This window comes from Embiotoca jacksoni, unplaced genomic scaffold, assembly GCF_022577435.1.
Source record: "Embiotoca jacksoni isolate LCO1_2020_lvr unplaced genomic scaffold, fEmbJac1.0.p SCAF_106, whole genome shotgun sequence".
Lineage (NCBI taxonomy): Eukaryota > Metazoa > Chordata > Actinopteri > Embiotocidae > Embiotoca > Embiotoca jacksoni.
This window is the reverse complement of record NW_027185237.1, coordinates 626,651-639,804: the sequence shown is the minus strand read 5'-3', so window position 1 is coordinate 639,804 and position 13,154 is coordinate 626,651. Positions and strand designations below refer to the sequence as shown.

At 46.3% G+C, this 13,154-nt stretch overlaps 2 protein-coding genes across 2 annotated transcripts; both read right to left on the bottom strand.

Moving 5' to 3' along the window:
• Positions 1–2,890: 2,890 nt before the first annotated feature.
• Positions 2,891–6,259, bottom strand: LOC138215069 (class I histocompatibility antigen, F10 alpha chain-like). Its single transcript, XM_069177032.1, has 2 exons — positions 6,123–6,259; positions 2,891–5,123 (listed from the first exon to the last, which is right to left on the bottom strand). Exons 1-2 carry the CDS (start codon positions 6,178–6,180, stop codon positions 4,090–4,092), a joined length of 1,092 nt encoding a protein of 363 aa, XP_069033133.1. The 5' UTR covers positions 6,181–6,259; the 3' UTR covers positions 2,891–4,089.
• Positions 6,260–8,268: 2,009 nt separating this feature from the next.
• Positions 8,269–11,187, bottom strand: LOC138215062 (hereditary hemochromatosis protein homolog). The gene has a single exon (XM_069177019.1). The coding sequence runs from the start codon at positions 11,088–11,090 to the stop codon at positions 10,128–10,130; it is 963 nt and encodes a 320-aa protein (XP_069033120.1). The 5' UTR covers positions 11,091–11,187; the 3' UTR covers positions 8,269–10,127.
• Positions 11,188–13,154: the final 1,967 nt, after the last annotated feature.

Here is a 13,154-nt window from a genome sequence, read left to right as displayed (position 1 = left end):
ATCTTGACCAGGTAAGGGCCAAAACAGTCGACACCTGTTGAGTAGAAAGGTGGACAGAGGAGCTGGAGGCGCTGTGGTGGCAGGTCCGCCATCTGCAGGACTTTGGGCTGAGCTCGCCAGCGTTGGCAGGATGGACACCTGAGCTGGTGGTGTCTGACAGCTTGCCGTCCTCGCAAGATCCAATACTGCCTTCGCAGTTCTGCAAACACCCGCTCCGTACCCGGATGGAGCAGACGTTCGTCCATGTGTTTGATGAGGAGCTTCGTTGCTTCGTCTACTTGTTCTGTGTCCTCCTCTCCTCACCTCCCGTGGCCACGCCCCTCACTGGTCCCAGCAGCTGCAGCCACTCACCCCTGATCACCACCTGCAGATGTGCTGCATCTCCCTGATCACTTCCCCGGACTATATGTACCCTGCCGCTGCACAACTCTGGTTGTCAGTTCATGTGTTAGTCACCCGTCCGTCCTCCGTCTGTTCTCCGTCCGTCCTGTTCCTTCTGTTCCTCCTGCAGAGCTCCCTGTCGGAGACACCAGTCGATGGAGTTGCCCTCCCGACTCGGAGGATTATAGACTCTGTTTCTTCCAGCGGTCCTGTCCGCTGGTCTGCCGGCTGCCCTGCCAGCCGTGTCTCCCTGGATCTGTCGGTTGATTTGCCCTCCCGACTGGAAGCAAGTGGACACGATAGGTGCCACCTTTTTGTTTGTTTGTTTGTTTTTGTTTATTGCAATAAAGACTGTATTTTGGAACCGATACCCGAGTCTGTGAGCCTGCATTTGGGTCCTGGTAAACACCACCACATAACAGCTTAACATGTTCGAGTAGCACGTGATATTTGTACTTCTAAGACAGTTCTGTATGAGGCTCAAGCAGGTTATCTACAGCCAGCTTCAGATTAGCAAACTCCTTTTCGCTGTCAGTGGAGAAGTCTGGGATTTTGGGTGTTGGCACATCGTATGCAGAGCGGTGTGGCAGACCAGGGCTGTGTGGGGTCACAGTCTGACCTGATGGCAGCTGCATCTGATGAACTGTAGATGAGTTACCTCTGGGGACAGGTAGAGTCTGCTCGAGTGCTGGTGTTGATGAAGGCACTGGAGCATAGTGAGTTGGACCATAGTTGGAAGAGGCGTGAGGCATCACTTGTGGTGAGTGGTAATGCTGTGCGGCTGGATAGCTGTAAGAGACCGCTATAGGCTCATGGACCGGAGCAGGAGCAATCAACTGTCCACGTACTTGTCCTGTATCTCCACAGGAGCGAGGCAGCCCTGAGGCATGAGGCTGCAATGGGTCTGGCCTGGTAGGGTACTGCTGGACCAGAGGAGGTGTCATCATGCCTGATGACATTACAGAACACGAGGAGCCCGAACGCTCCGATGAGGCTGGAAGAACAGAATTTAGTCTCTGTTCTCCTGCTATAGGAGTGGAGGCTCTAACTTCGGTCTCGACCTCTGGTCTCCAAGACGTGTGTCCTGTTATAGGTCCACCAGCCTGAGGCTCCGTGTCCTTAGCCAGCTCCTCTGGCGTTGAAAGCGAGCGACTTGGGGAGAAGAGAGACATCTGGGGTTGAGGGAGATGAGGGTGTTGATGGGGGGTGGTGCTCTTCCTGGTGTCATTACCTTCATCCATCTGTTCTTCCATCAGGAAGGAAGTGATGTGCTCCAGCAGCTCCTGACGACAACGTCTGGTTTCATACTGCTGGAGTTTGTGTGTCAGTTGAACCACTTCAGCGTCCTCTTCCTTCTCATTCCTAGAGATGGATTCGATGAGTCGTTTCAGTGAAGTGGTGTTCAGCAGGACATCGGAGCTCGGGCTGTGTGAGGCTGGACGTCTGTCCAGATAAGAGGCTGCATCCTCTGCTCCTCTGTAGAGTGGGAGGGAAGGGCAGGTCGCTGTGGACTGTAGGCGAGGACGTAGTCCTCAAGATGTTTGGGGACGCGATGATGTCTCACATGACGCTGTTGATCTTCGAAATGAGGCTGTTGGGTAAATCTATCTTCAGATGCCATCTTCTGTGGTAGTCAATTAATCCGGCTCGAAGGACCATTTGTTGGGGATTCGACCCAAGAGGCTGGTGTACAGATGAGTATTGACCACTACAGGGTTCCAGTCAGAGAACAGACATCTGATGGTTCCACACGTTACTGGATTGAGTTTAGCACACAGTATTATAACTTGGAGACAGATGGAAAGATGGAATGATTGACAGGTGGAATGATTGACAGATGGAGTTTCTGAAATAAACGCAGAAAGTGAATTACAGAACTGAATTATCAGCAATAGTTAACCTTAATTAAGCATTAATACACATTCACAGGAATACAGGCTCGCTAGCCAGATTAGCCACATAGCTCAGCGTTGGGCTATTATTTGAACGGCTAATTGCAGAACAAACACTTACTAACACCAAATGCACTTAAGAACATAAGTACAGCTATAAACGGAACCGTTTTACCACATAAATCCAAAGTTACAGTACTATGACATCATCAATGACTCGATCTGACCATACTGTCGGTCCTGCGTAGCATATACGATTAGCTCAACCGGAAACGGAAACAGTTCGCGGCGTTAAAATAAAGTTTCAAGATAAGAGCGTCGTAACCGTGTTGTCTCTGTCCATGAAGAATTCACAACAGTATTCGTTCCGTCTGTTTCTGCTTCTCAACTCTTTCACGTTCTCTACGGAAATACTTTGAACCAATCAGCATCCTTCAGTCAGCTGTCTCCGGGCAGATTAGAGAAGTTCTGAGCAGCCGGAGAAAGAAAGGTGTCACAGGTGAGTCATCAGGTTTGGTTCTACATTTTCTGAAGATAAATCTGATTTTAAAAACTTATTTCTGGAAAAGTTGGGAACATTTTTTAAATGCAATAAAAAAAATAAAAAAAATTAAAAAAAAGAAGCTGTGATTTGTTTTTTTAAACTGTCTTGAAACTTTATTTAACTGACAAAAATACAAAGAAAAAGATTTCCAGTGTTTAAACAAAAAAGGAATTTGATGCTTGAAACTTTAAAGCTGCAAATTTATGAAAGTTCATTTTGAAACTGACCTTTGACCTTTGATTACCAAAATCTATACATGTCATCCATATGTCCAAGTGAAGATCCCTCACGGCACTCCTGAGATTTTGTGTTGACAAGAATAGGAAACATGTGAGGTCACAGTGACCTTGACCTTTAACCCCTGACCACCAAAATGGTATCGGTTCGATATCGAGGCACGATGAACGTTTGGGACAAATTTGAGGAAATATCCTGGAGGCCTTCCTGAAATATTGTCTTACGGGACAGACTGGATGAGAGTAACGTGAGGTCACAGTGACCTTGAACTTTGACCTTGACAAAATCGTAACAGACAAACGGAGAACGTGAAATCAAACCGCTGGAGGCTTCAAACCGACCACGACGTCACCCGTCGGTTTGTGAGCTTCGAGTTCGGTGTTTTGGGCCGTCGCTATCTCGTTATTTGGAGCAGGAAGTGACCATATTTGGACGAGCTGGGGGAGGAGCCGGCGGTGGATCTGACCGATCTGATTGGAAACCTGACGATACTACGTCCCGCCCACCGATAGCTGTAACCTGACTGCACCACAGCCTGTCAATCAAACAGACACGCCCCCAAAAACAGGTCTTCTTGAATATTCTTTTCTAATGAATGAGGGATTATTTTCAGAAGGAGTTTATCTAATGACACCGTGATGATTGACTGATGGAGTCTTTGTTGGAGCCCCTAGTGGCCTTCAGTGGTATCACACTTTAAAGAAATTTGTCAATGGCCTCATTTTTCCGACCAGGAAGTTTTTGTCTATTTATATGCAGCCTGTGGTTGGAATAGAGTCAAAATAAGATGGTAAATTCCCCGTTTTTAAACATTCAACAGGTAAACTGTAACAGGTGAGGTGGTCGTGTTTCACTTCAACGGCTAAAACAAACATTTCTCAACACCAGATTACAGAGTTTTTACATCTTTTGCCTTCTAGCGGGCAGAATATCATGAAAAAGATTGAGGGAATGTGTAACATGTAAGTTTTGTAGCATGAGTCCAGTATTTCCAGAAGACAGTTCAGAGGGAGGTGCTGCAGGTGTTCCTGGTTGTTACTCCGGGCTCTCACGCGTCGCCGGGTCTGCTGCTGCAGCTCGGTCCTGGTCTTCGGCCTCCTCCTCCTGTGTTTCCATGGCGATGCCGTCCGACCTTGCCCTCCTCCTCCTCCACCACAGCACCACCACCACCAGCAGCACCAGCAGCAGAACGGCGACGGGAACGGAGACGACGGGAACTCTGTGTGAGCGCGAGAACTCGGCCCTCCAGCTCACCTCCATTCGGTTGTCGAGGCTCAGGTGAGACGCTGCACAGGTGTAGCTGTGTTTCCTCCGCAGCTCCTCGTCGTCAACCGTCAGCGTCTTCCTCACCTGGTAGAGGCCGTTGCCGTTGGGTAGCACCGAGCCGCCGGTCAGTTCGTCCTCGTCCACGGGCCGGCCGTCCCGCAGCAGCGTCAGGTTGATGTGGCGAGGGTAAAAGTCTGTGGCCAGGCAGGTGACTCGAGCTCCGCCCACCACCTGCTTCGTTAGGACGCGGACTCGAGGTCGAACCCGGCGCATCACGAGGTTCTTCTCACGGTCCAGAAGGGTTTGAAGAAACCGTACACAGACCGGTACGTAGAAGTTGGTGAAGAGCGTCTGAGCGTACATCCTCTTCGACATGTCCAACCACATCTCCCAGCTGTTGCTGCCGGCGACCGTGAAGTGCGTCATGTTGTACATGATGCTTTCTACTTCCTGCCTGTTGTTGGCGTCCCTGACCATGCTGAACACCGGCTGCCCGTCCAGAACCTCACAGCCCACCAGCATCTGATGGACGACGACTCCTGTCAGGTTGAACTTCTGCTTGGACCAATTAAGTTTCTCCCTCATGCTGGAGATAATAAACTGCAGCACAGACGTGTCATCCTGGCCCAGATCAAGCTCCGCCTCCTTCTCACCTCCACCCCCGACCCTCATCGCCCGGTCCATCGTGGAGTCATAGTAACCAACCTGGATGTCGTCCAGCATCAGGACAGCAGTGAACTCTGGAAACACAGTTGACCCTGAGATGGACGAAGCCAACGCCCACGTTGAGTGTCGTCCTGAAACTGATGGGAACAAAGCATTATGGGTAAATGGGAAACATCAATTTAATAATGTTTACATAACTACTTTTACATTTATACGTTTGTCAGACACTATAATCTGTAGTTCCTGTCTCTGCCTGTAGAGGACAGTATTCCTCCACTTCCTGTCTCTGCCTGAAGAGGACAGTGTTCCTCTAATTCCTGTCTCTGCCTGAAGAGGACAGTGTTCCTCTAATTCCTGTCTCTGCCTGTAGAGGACAGTGTTCCTGTAGTTCCTGTCTCTGTCTGTAGAGGACAGTGTTCCTCTTGTTCCTGTCTCTGCCTGTAGAGGACAGTGTTCCTGTAGTTCCTGTCTCTGTCTGTAGAGGACAGTGTTCCTCTAGTTCCCGTCTCTGCCTGTAGAGGACAGTGTTCCTGTAGTTCCTGTCTCTGCCTGTAGAGGACAGTGTTCCTCTAGTTCCCGTCTCTACCTGTAGAGGACAGTGTTCCTGTAGTTCCCGTCTCTGTCTGTAGAGGACAGTGTTCCTGTAGTTCCTGTCTCTGCCTGTAGAGGACAGTGTTCCTGTAGTTCCTGTCTCTGCCTGTAGAGGACAGTGTTCCTCTAGTTCCTGTCTCTGCCTGTAGAGGACAGTGTTCCTGTAGTTCCCGTCTCTGCCTGTAGAGGACAGTGTTCCTGTAGTTCCTGTCTCTGCCTGTAGAGGACAGTGTTCCTGTAGTTCCTGTCTCTGCCTGTAGAGGACAGTGTTCCTGTAGTTCCTGTCTCTGCCTGTAGGGGACAGTGTTCCTCTAGTTCCTTTGCATTACTTCAGCAGCAGCTTTAAAACGTAAAAGTTCTAAAAACATCAAAGTCTGTAGGACATGATGACACATCTCAATGTTATGACCTCTTAGAAACAAAACAATAAGTCATTAAAATGATGAATCATCAAAATAATTGATAAAGATCAGACATGAACAGACCGGTGAGCCTTCGTAAAAACACTGAAGCACAGAAACTTGTTTACAGCAGAATTTCAGTACCTGAACTCGTCGTCTGGAGGAGGAACAGAGACACAAACATCAGCTGGAAGACCAACATATCGATTAATCTGAATCTGATCGATCTGTATTAGAAAATATCGATTAATCTGAATCTGATCGATCTGTATTAGAAAATATCGATTAATCTGAATCTGTATTCGTTCCGTCTGTTTCTGCTTCTCAACTCTTTTACAGTCGCTAGTAAATACTTTGAACCAATCAGCATCCTTCAGTCAGCTGTCTCCGGGCAGATTAAAAGAATTCTGAACAGCCAGAGAAAGAAAGGTGTCACAGGTGAGTCACCTTATCACCTGTAATTTACTGTTCAGCCTACAGGGGGCGCTGATGCTCTGATTTACAGAAGTTACAAACTGTTCCTCACTTTCTGTGTCTGAGTGAACTGTGTGTGTGTGTGTGTATTTTTGTATTTTCATGTGTTTGTGTCTGTATGCGTGGGGGGGGGGCGGGTTGTGTATGAGTGTGTATGAGTGTGTGTGTGTCTATATGTGTGTATACGGGCTCGAACTCGTGTCTTCACGACTTCGTTTCCAGCTGGCAGTCGGCGTCGTAGACCGCAGGACTATCTTCGGTGCCGGAGAATGAGTCGTGGCAGGAGAAAGTGTACCACGGAGTTCACTCAGAGCTTCCAAAGACTCAGCCAACAGTCTGGTTAACTTAACAGATAAAAGATTCTACTTCACCAAGGTTGTTATTAATGGTTCAGATTCCACCTGTTGATGGTGATTCAACTTTTAGTGAAGTTGAAACGTTTGGAGAAATTGAAAAAGTTTTGCATTCACAACACATTACAGGAAGATATTTAATATCACTGCAGACCTCCTTGAAAACACGTATATCTACTATCCAAAGAATGTCTGTGGCAATTTTGGTCGCATTTGAATGAATATTTGTGGACGATGGATTTATAGGTTGCAGTTTTAATTCTTAATTATAATGTTTTTCTTCAAGTTAAGACAAAAAGAGTTTAGATAGTACTTTATACATATATTCTAAATTGAAAAAAATAAAACCGCAAAGTGAAAGGAAAAGAATGAAACAACTTATTGCATGTTCTTGCTTGAATGTAATGTTTTACATTATGGACTACATGCATAAGTTAGTAATCCATATTATGGATGACAAAATTTACTTTTAGGTTATTAGTTTTGCAGGAACGTGCAAATTCCACATATAATGTTCCACGTGGGAATTGAACCTGATACCTTCAGACAGAGATACAACAACGCTGACAGGTTCACCACTATGCTGGCTTTCTTAACTTGAACGGAAGTCAGATTTATAGCATGTCGTGCAACATATGACTTTTTGATCATATTTCAGATGACATGTTATAGTATGACTTTTTTATGACTTTTTGGAGTATGACCTTTTTCTGAACTGACATGCCTCAAGTTACTTCTCACTGTGAGGCAACTCAACCAGTAAACAATGAAAAAAAGTCTCTTTTGGAAATTTTTTTTTACCTTTGGTTTGTGGCTGTGGCTTACCCTTACAGGGACTCGCCTTAGGAGGTCTCGACCTCTGTGAACCTTGTGTGTTACCTCGGCGGGTAAACTGTGAACCATATGTTGAAAATGCTGGTTATTTTTTGAGAGTAGAGTACAGCTGGAACTGCACACAGATGGGACTGCAGCAGGCTGGAGACAGAACCGGGTCAGAACCGGGGATGTTAAAACGAGTAACCGGACTTACTGCTCACCGGCCGGATACCAATGTAGGACATCGGACGGACTGCCGCCGGTGGAGTGTGAGGCCGGGGTAGATAAACTGCCAGGTGGTGATCACCTGGATTGTCTGCAGCTGTGCAGGCTGATCAGGGGCGTGGCCATGGGAGGAGTCTGGAGGCGGGCAGAGGAGGACACAGACCAAAACACCAAGCACATGGCAAACAACAACAAACGGGAATGACAGAACACATCCGGAGAGATCAGGGGAACAAAAGGTGAACACAGGATTAGACAGGGATCCTGACAGCCAGAGAAAGACAGGTGTGTCACAGGTGTGTCATCACATTCCTTCTCCATTTTATGAAGTTTAATCTGTTTTTAAAAAGTTATTTCTGGAAACGTTGGGACACCTTTTTAAATGCAATAAAAAAAATTAAAATTAAAACAAGAATCTGTGATTTGTTTTTTTAAAACTCACGAAACTTTATTTAAATGATAAAAATACAAAGAAAAAGATTTCCAGATTTCACTGGAAATCGACATCCACTTAAACACAGACAGTAGCAGAACTTCAGTCTTCGTATTACTGGATCTCAGTGCTGCATTCGACACGGTCGATCACAACATACTACTGGACAGACTAATAATCTGGGTACGACTCTCTGGCACTAAACTGGGTTGAATCCTACTTGAAGGACCGAGAATACTTTGTCAGAAGCTAATTACACATCAGAGCACACTAAAAGGACATGTGGTGTTCCCCAAGGTTCAATTCTGGGGCCTCTTCTGTTCAACATCTACATGCTTCCACTGGCTCAGATTATGAAAAGAAACAAAGTGTGTTATCGTAATTATGCAGACGACACACAAATCTACATAACTATATCACCAGGGGACTATAATCCCACTCAAGGGTTGTAAATGCATTGAACTAATCAACAACCGGAGGTGCCAGAAGTTTCTTCAATTAAACAAAGATAAAACAGAAGTCATTGTTTTTGGGGCCAAAGATGAACGATTGAAAGTCAGCGCTGAGCTTCAATCTCTGATGTTAAAAACCACAAACTGAGCCAGAAATCTGTAGTTTTTGATTCAGACCTCAATCTGAACACACATATCAAGACAATTACAAAATCAGCCTGCTATCACCTGAAGAATATATCAAGGATTAGAGGATTTATGTCTCAACAGGATTTGGAAAAACGTGTCCATGCATTCATCTTCAGTAGACTGGACGACTGTAACGGTGTGTTCAAGGGTCTCTGTAAAAAGTCAGTCAGAGCGCTGCAGCTCGAGTCCTCACTGAGACCAAGAAACTGGATCACATCACTCCAGCTCTGAGGTCTTTACACTGACTTCCTGTCCAACATGAATCCACTTTAAAATCCTGCTGTTGGTTTATAAAGCACTGAACAGTTTAGGGCCAAAATACATTTGTGATCTGCTGCGACCTTCTGAACCATCCCGACCCCTCAGGTCGTCTGGGACGAGTCTCCTTTCTGTCCCCAGAGTCACAACTAAACATGGAGAAGCAGCGTTCAGCTTCTATGTTCCACATTTCTGGAACAAACTCCCAGAAAGCTGCAGGTCTGCTGAGACTCTCAGCTGCTTCAAATCAACATTGAAGACTTTTCTGTTTGCTGCCTTCAATTGAACCAGATTCAAGGATGTTGATCAATTTCCTGCATTTCTGCATTTTATTACTGTATTTTATTTCTTAAACTGCTCTGCAACTTTTATTCTATTTTGAGCTTGTTTAATGTTTTAATGACTGTTTTTAATGTTTCGATCAATGTTCTTAATTGTTTTTAAATTTTCTTTTCCTTTGCCTGATGTTTTGATGATTTTAATTGTTTTATATGAAGCACTTTGAATTACATTGTTGTTGAAATCTGATGGACAAATAAACTTGCGTTACCTTCACTGAAATATTAAAAATATATATGTAAACAAATAAGAAATTTGATGGTTGAAAATCAATTTAAAGCTACAAATTCATGAAATTCCCTCCAGGTGTTCTTGAGATTCTTGATGAGTGCATCTGATTGATCTGATTGAAACCTGACGATACTACGTCCCGCCCACCGATAGCTGTAACCTGACTGCACCACAGCCTGTCAATCAAACAGACACGCCCCCTAAAACAGGTCTTCTTGAATCTTCTTTTCTAATGAATGAGGGATTATTTCCAGAAGGAGTTTATCTAATGACACCGTGATGATTGACTGATGGAGTCTTTGTTGGAGCCCCTAGTGGCCTTCAGTGGTATCACACTTTAAGACAGTTCAGAGGGAGGTGCTGCAGGTGTTCCTGGTTGTTACTCCGTGGTCTCACACGTCGCCGGGTCTGCTGCTGCAGCTCGGTCCTGGTCTTCGGCCTCCTCCTCCTGTGTTTCCATGGCGACACTGTCCGACCTTGCCCTCCTCCTCCTCCACCACAGCACCACCACCACCAGCAGCACCAGCAGCAGAACGGAGACGGGAACGGAGACGACGGGAACTCTGTGCGAGCGCGAGAACTCGGCCCTCCAGCTCACCTCCATTCGGTTGTCGAGGCTCAGGTGAGACGCTGCACAGGTGTAGCTGTGTTTCCTCCGCAGCTCCTCGTCGTCAACCGTCAGCGTCTTCCCCACCTGGTAGAGGCCGTTGCCGTTGGGTAGCACCGAGCCGCCGGTCAGTTCGTCCTCGTCCACGGGCCGGCCGTCCCGCAGCAGCGTCAGGTTGATGTGGCGAGGGTAAAAGTCTGTGGCCAGGCAGGTGACTCGAGCTCCGCCCACCACCTGCTTCGTTAGGACGCGGACTCGAGGTCGAACCCGACGCATCACGAGGTTCTTCTCACGGTCCAGAAGGTTTTGAAGAATCTGGACGCAGACCGGTAGGTAGACTTTGGTCCAGAGCTTATGGACGTACGTACTCTTCGCCCAGTCCAACCACATCTCCCAGCTGTTGATGCCGGTGAACGTGAAGTCCGTCATGTTGTACATGAAGCTTTCTACTTCCTGCCCGTTGTTGGCTTCCCTGAACATGCTGAACACCGGCTGCCTGTCCAGAACCTCACAGCCTACCAGCCTCTGATGGACGACGACTCCTGTCAGGTTGAAGTTGTGCTTGGCCCAATTAAGTCTCTCCCTCATGTTGAAGATAATATCCTGCAGCACAGACGTGCCCTGCTGGCCCAGATCAAGCTCCGCCCCCTTCTCACCTCCACCCCCGACCCTCATCACCCGGTCCATCGTCGGGTCATAGTAACCAACCTGGATGTCGTCCAGCTTCAGGACCATATTGAACTCTGGAAACACAGTTGACCCTGAGATGGACGAAGCCAACACCCACAGTGAGTGTCGTCCTGAACCTGATGGGAACAAAGCATTATGGGTAAGAGGGAAACATCAATTTAATAATATTTACAGAAATACTTTTACATTTATACGTTTGTCAGACACTATAATCTGTAGTTCCTGTCTCTGCCTGTAGAGGACAGTGTTCCTGTAGTTCCTGTCTCTGTCTGCAGAGGACAGTGTTCCTGTAGTTCCTGTCTCTGCCTGTAGGGGACAGTGTTCCTCTAGTTCCTGTCTCTGCCTGTAGGGGACAGTGTTCCTGTAGTTCCTGTCTCTGTCTGCAGAGGACAGTGTTCCTCTAGTTCCTGTCTCTGCCTGTAGGGGACAGTGTTCCTGTAGTTCCTGTCTCTGTCTGTAGAGGACAGTGTTCCTGTAGTTCCTGTCTCTGCCTGTAGAGGACAGTGTTTCTGTAGTTCCTGTCTCTGCCTGTAGAGGACAGTGTTCCTCTAGTTCCTGTCTCTGCCTGTAGGGGACAGTGTTCCTCTAGTTCCCGTCTCTACCTGTAGAGGACAGTGTTCCTGTAGTTCCCGTCTCTGTCTGTAGAGGACAGTGTTCCTGTAGTTCCTGTCTCTGCCTGTAGAGGACAGTGTTCCTGTAGTTCCTGTCTCTGCCTGTAGAGGACAGTGTTCCTCTAGTTCCTGTCTCTGCCTGTAGAGGACAGTGTTCCTGTAGTTCCCGTCTCTGCCTGTAGAGGACAGTGTTCCTGTAGTTCCTGTCTCTGCCTGTAGAGGACAGTGTTCCTGTAGTTCCTGTCTCTGCCTGTAGGGGACAGTGTTCCTCTAGTTCCTTTGCATTACTTCAGCAGCAGCTTTAAAACGTAAAAGTTCTAAAAACATCAAAGTCTGTAGGACATGATGACACATCTCAATGTTATGACCTCTTAGAAACAAAACAATAAGTCATTAAAATGATGAATCATCAAAATAATTGATAAAGATCAGACATGAACAGACCGGTGAGCCTTCGTAAAAACACTGAAGCACAGAAACTTGTTTACAGCAGAATTTCAGTACCTGAACTCGTCGTCTGGAGGAGGAACAGAGACACAAACATCAGCTGGAAGACCAACATATCGATTAATCTGAATCTGATCAATCTGTATTAGAAAATATCGATTAATCTGAATCTGATCGATCTGTATTAGAAAATATCGATTAATCTGAATCTGTATTCGTTCCGTCTGTTTCTGCTTCTCAACTCTTTTACAGTCGCTAGTAAATACTTTGAACCAATCAGCATCCTTCAGTCAGCTGTCTCCGGGCAGATTAAAAGAGTTCTGAACAGCTAGAGAAGGAAAGGTGTCACAGGTGAGTCACCTTATCACCTGTAATTTACTGTTCAGCCTACAGGGGGCGCTGATGCTCTGATTTACAGAAGTTACAAACTGTTCCTCACTTTCTGTGTCTGAGTGAACTGCCTGTGTGTGTGTGTGTGTATTTTTGTATTTTCATGTGTTTGTGTCTGTATGCGTGGGGGGGGGCGGGTTGTGTATGAGTGTGTATGAGTGTGTGTGTGTCTATATGTGTGTATACGGGCTCGAACTCGTGTCTTCACGACTTCGTTTCCAGCTGGCAGTCGGCGTCGTAGACCGCAGGACTATCTTCGGTGCCGGAGAATGAATCGTGGCAGGAGAAAGTGTACCACGGAGTTCACTCAGAGCTTCCAAAGACTCAGCCAACAGTCTGGTTAACTTAACAGATAAAAGATTCTCCTTCACCAAGGTTGTTATTAATGGTTCAGATTCCACCTGTTGATGGTGATTCAACTTTTAGTGAAGTTGAAACGTTTGGAGAAATTGAAAAAGTTTTGCATTCACAACACATTACAGGAAGATATTTAATATCACTGCAGACCTCCTTGAAAACACGTATATCTACTATCCAAAGAATGTCTGTGGCAATTTTGGTCGCATTTGAATGAATATTTGTGGACCGTGGAGTAATAGGTTGCAGTTTTAATTCTTAATTATAATGTTTTTCTTCAAGTTAAGACAAAAAGAGTTTAGAT

Excerpts from the sequence above, each read along its gene's own strand:
- LOC138215069 (XM_069177032.1), bottom strand. The coding sequence starts at position 6,180 with ATGTTGGTCTTCCAGCTGATGTTTGTGTCTCTGTTCCTCCTCCAGACG. Across the intron at positions 5,124-6,122 it reads CCTCCAGACGACGAGTTCAG|TTTCAGGACGACACTCAACG; the intron begins GTACTGAAATTC and ends TGTTCCCATCAG.
- LOC138215062 (XM_069177019.1), bottom strand. The coding sequence starts at position 11,090 with ATGGTCCTGAAGCTGGACGACATCCAGGTTGGTTACTATGACCCGACG.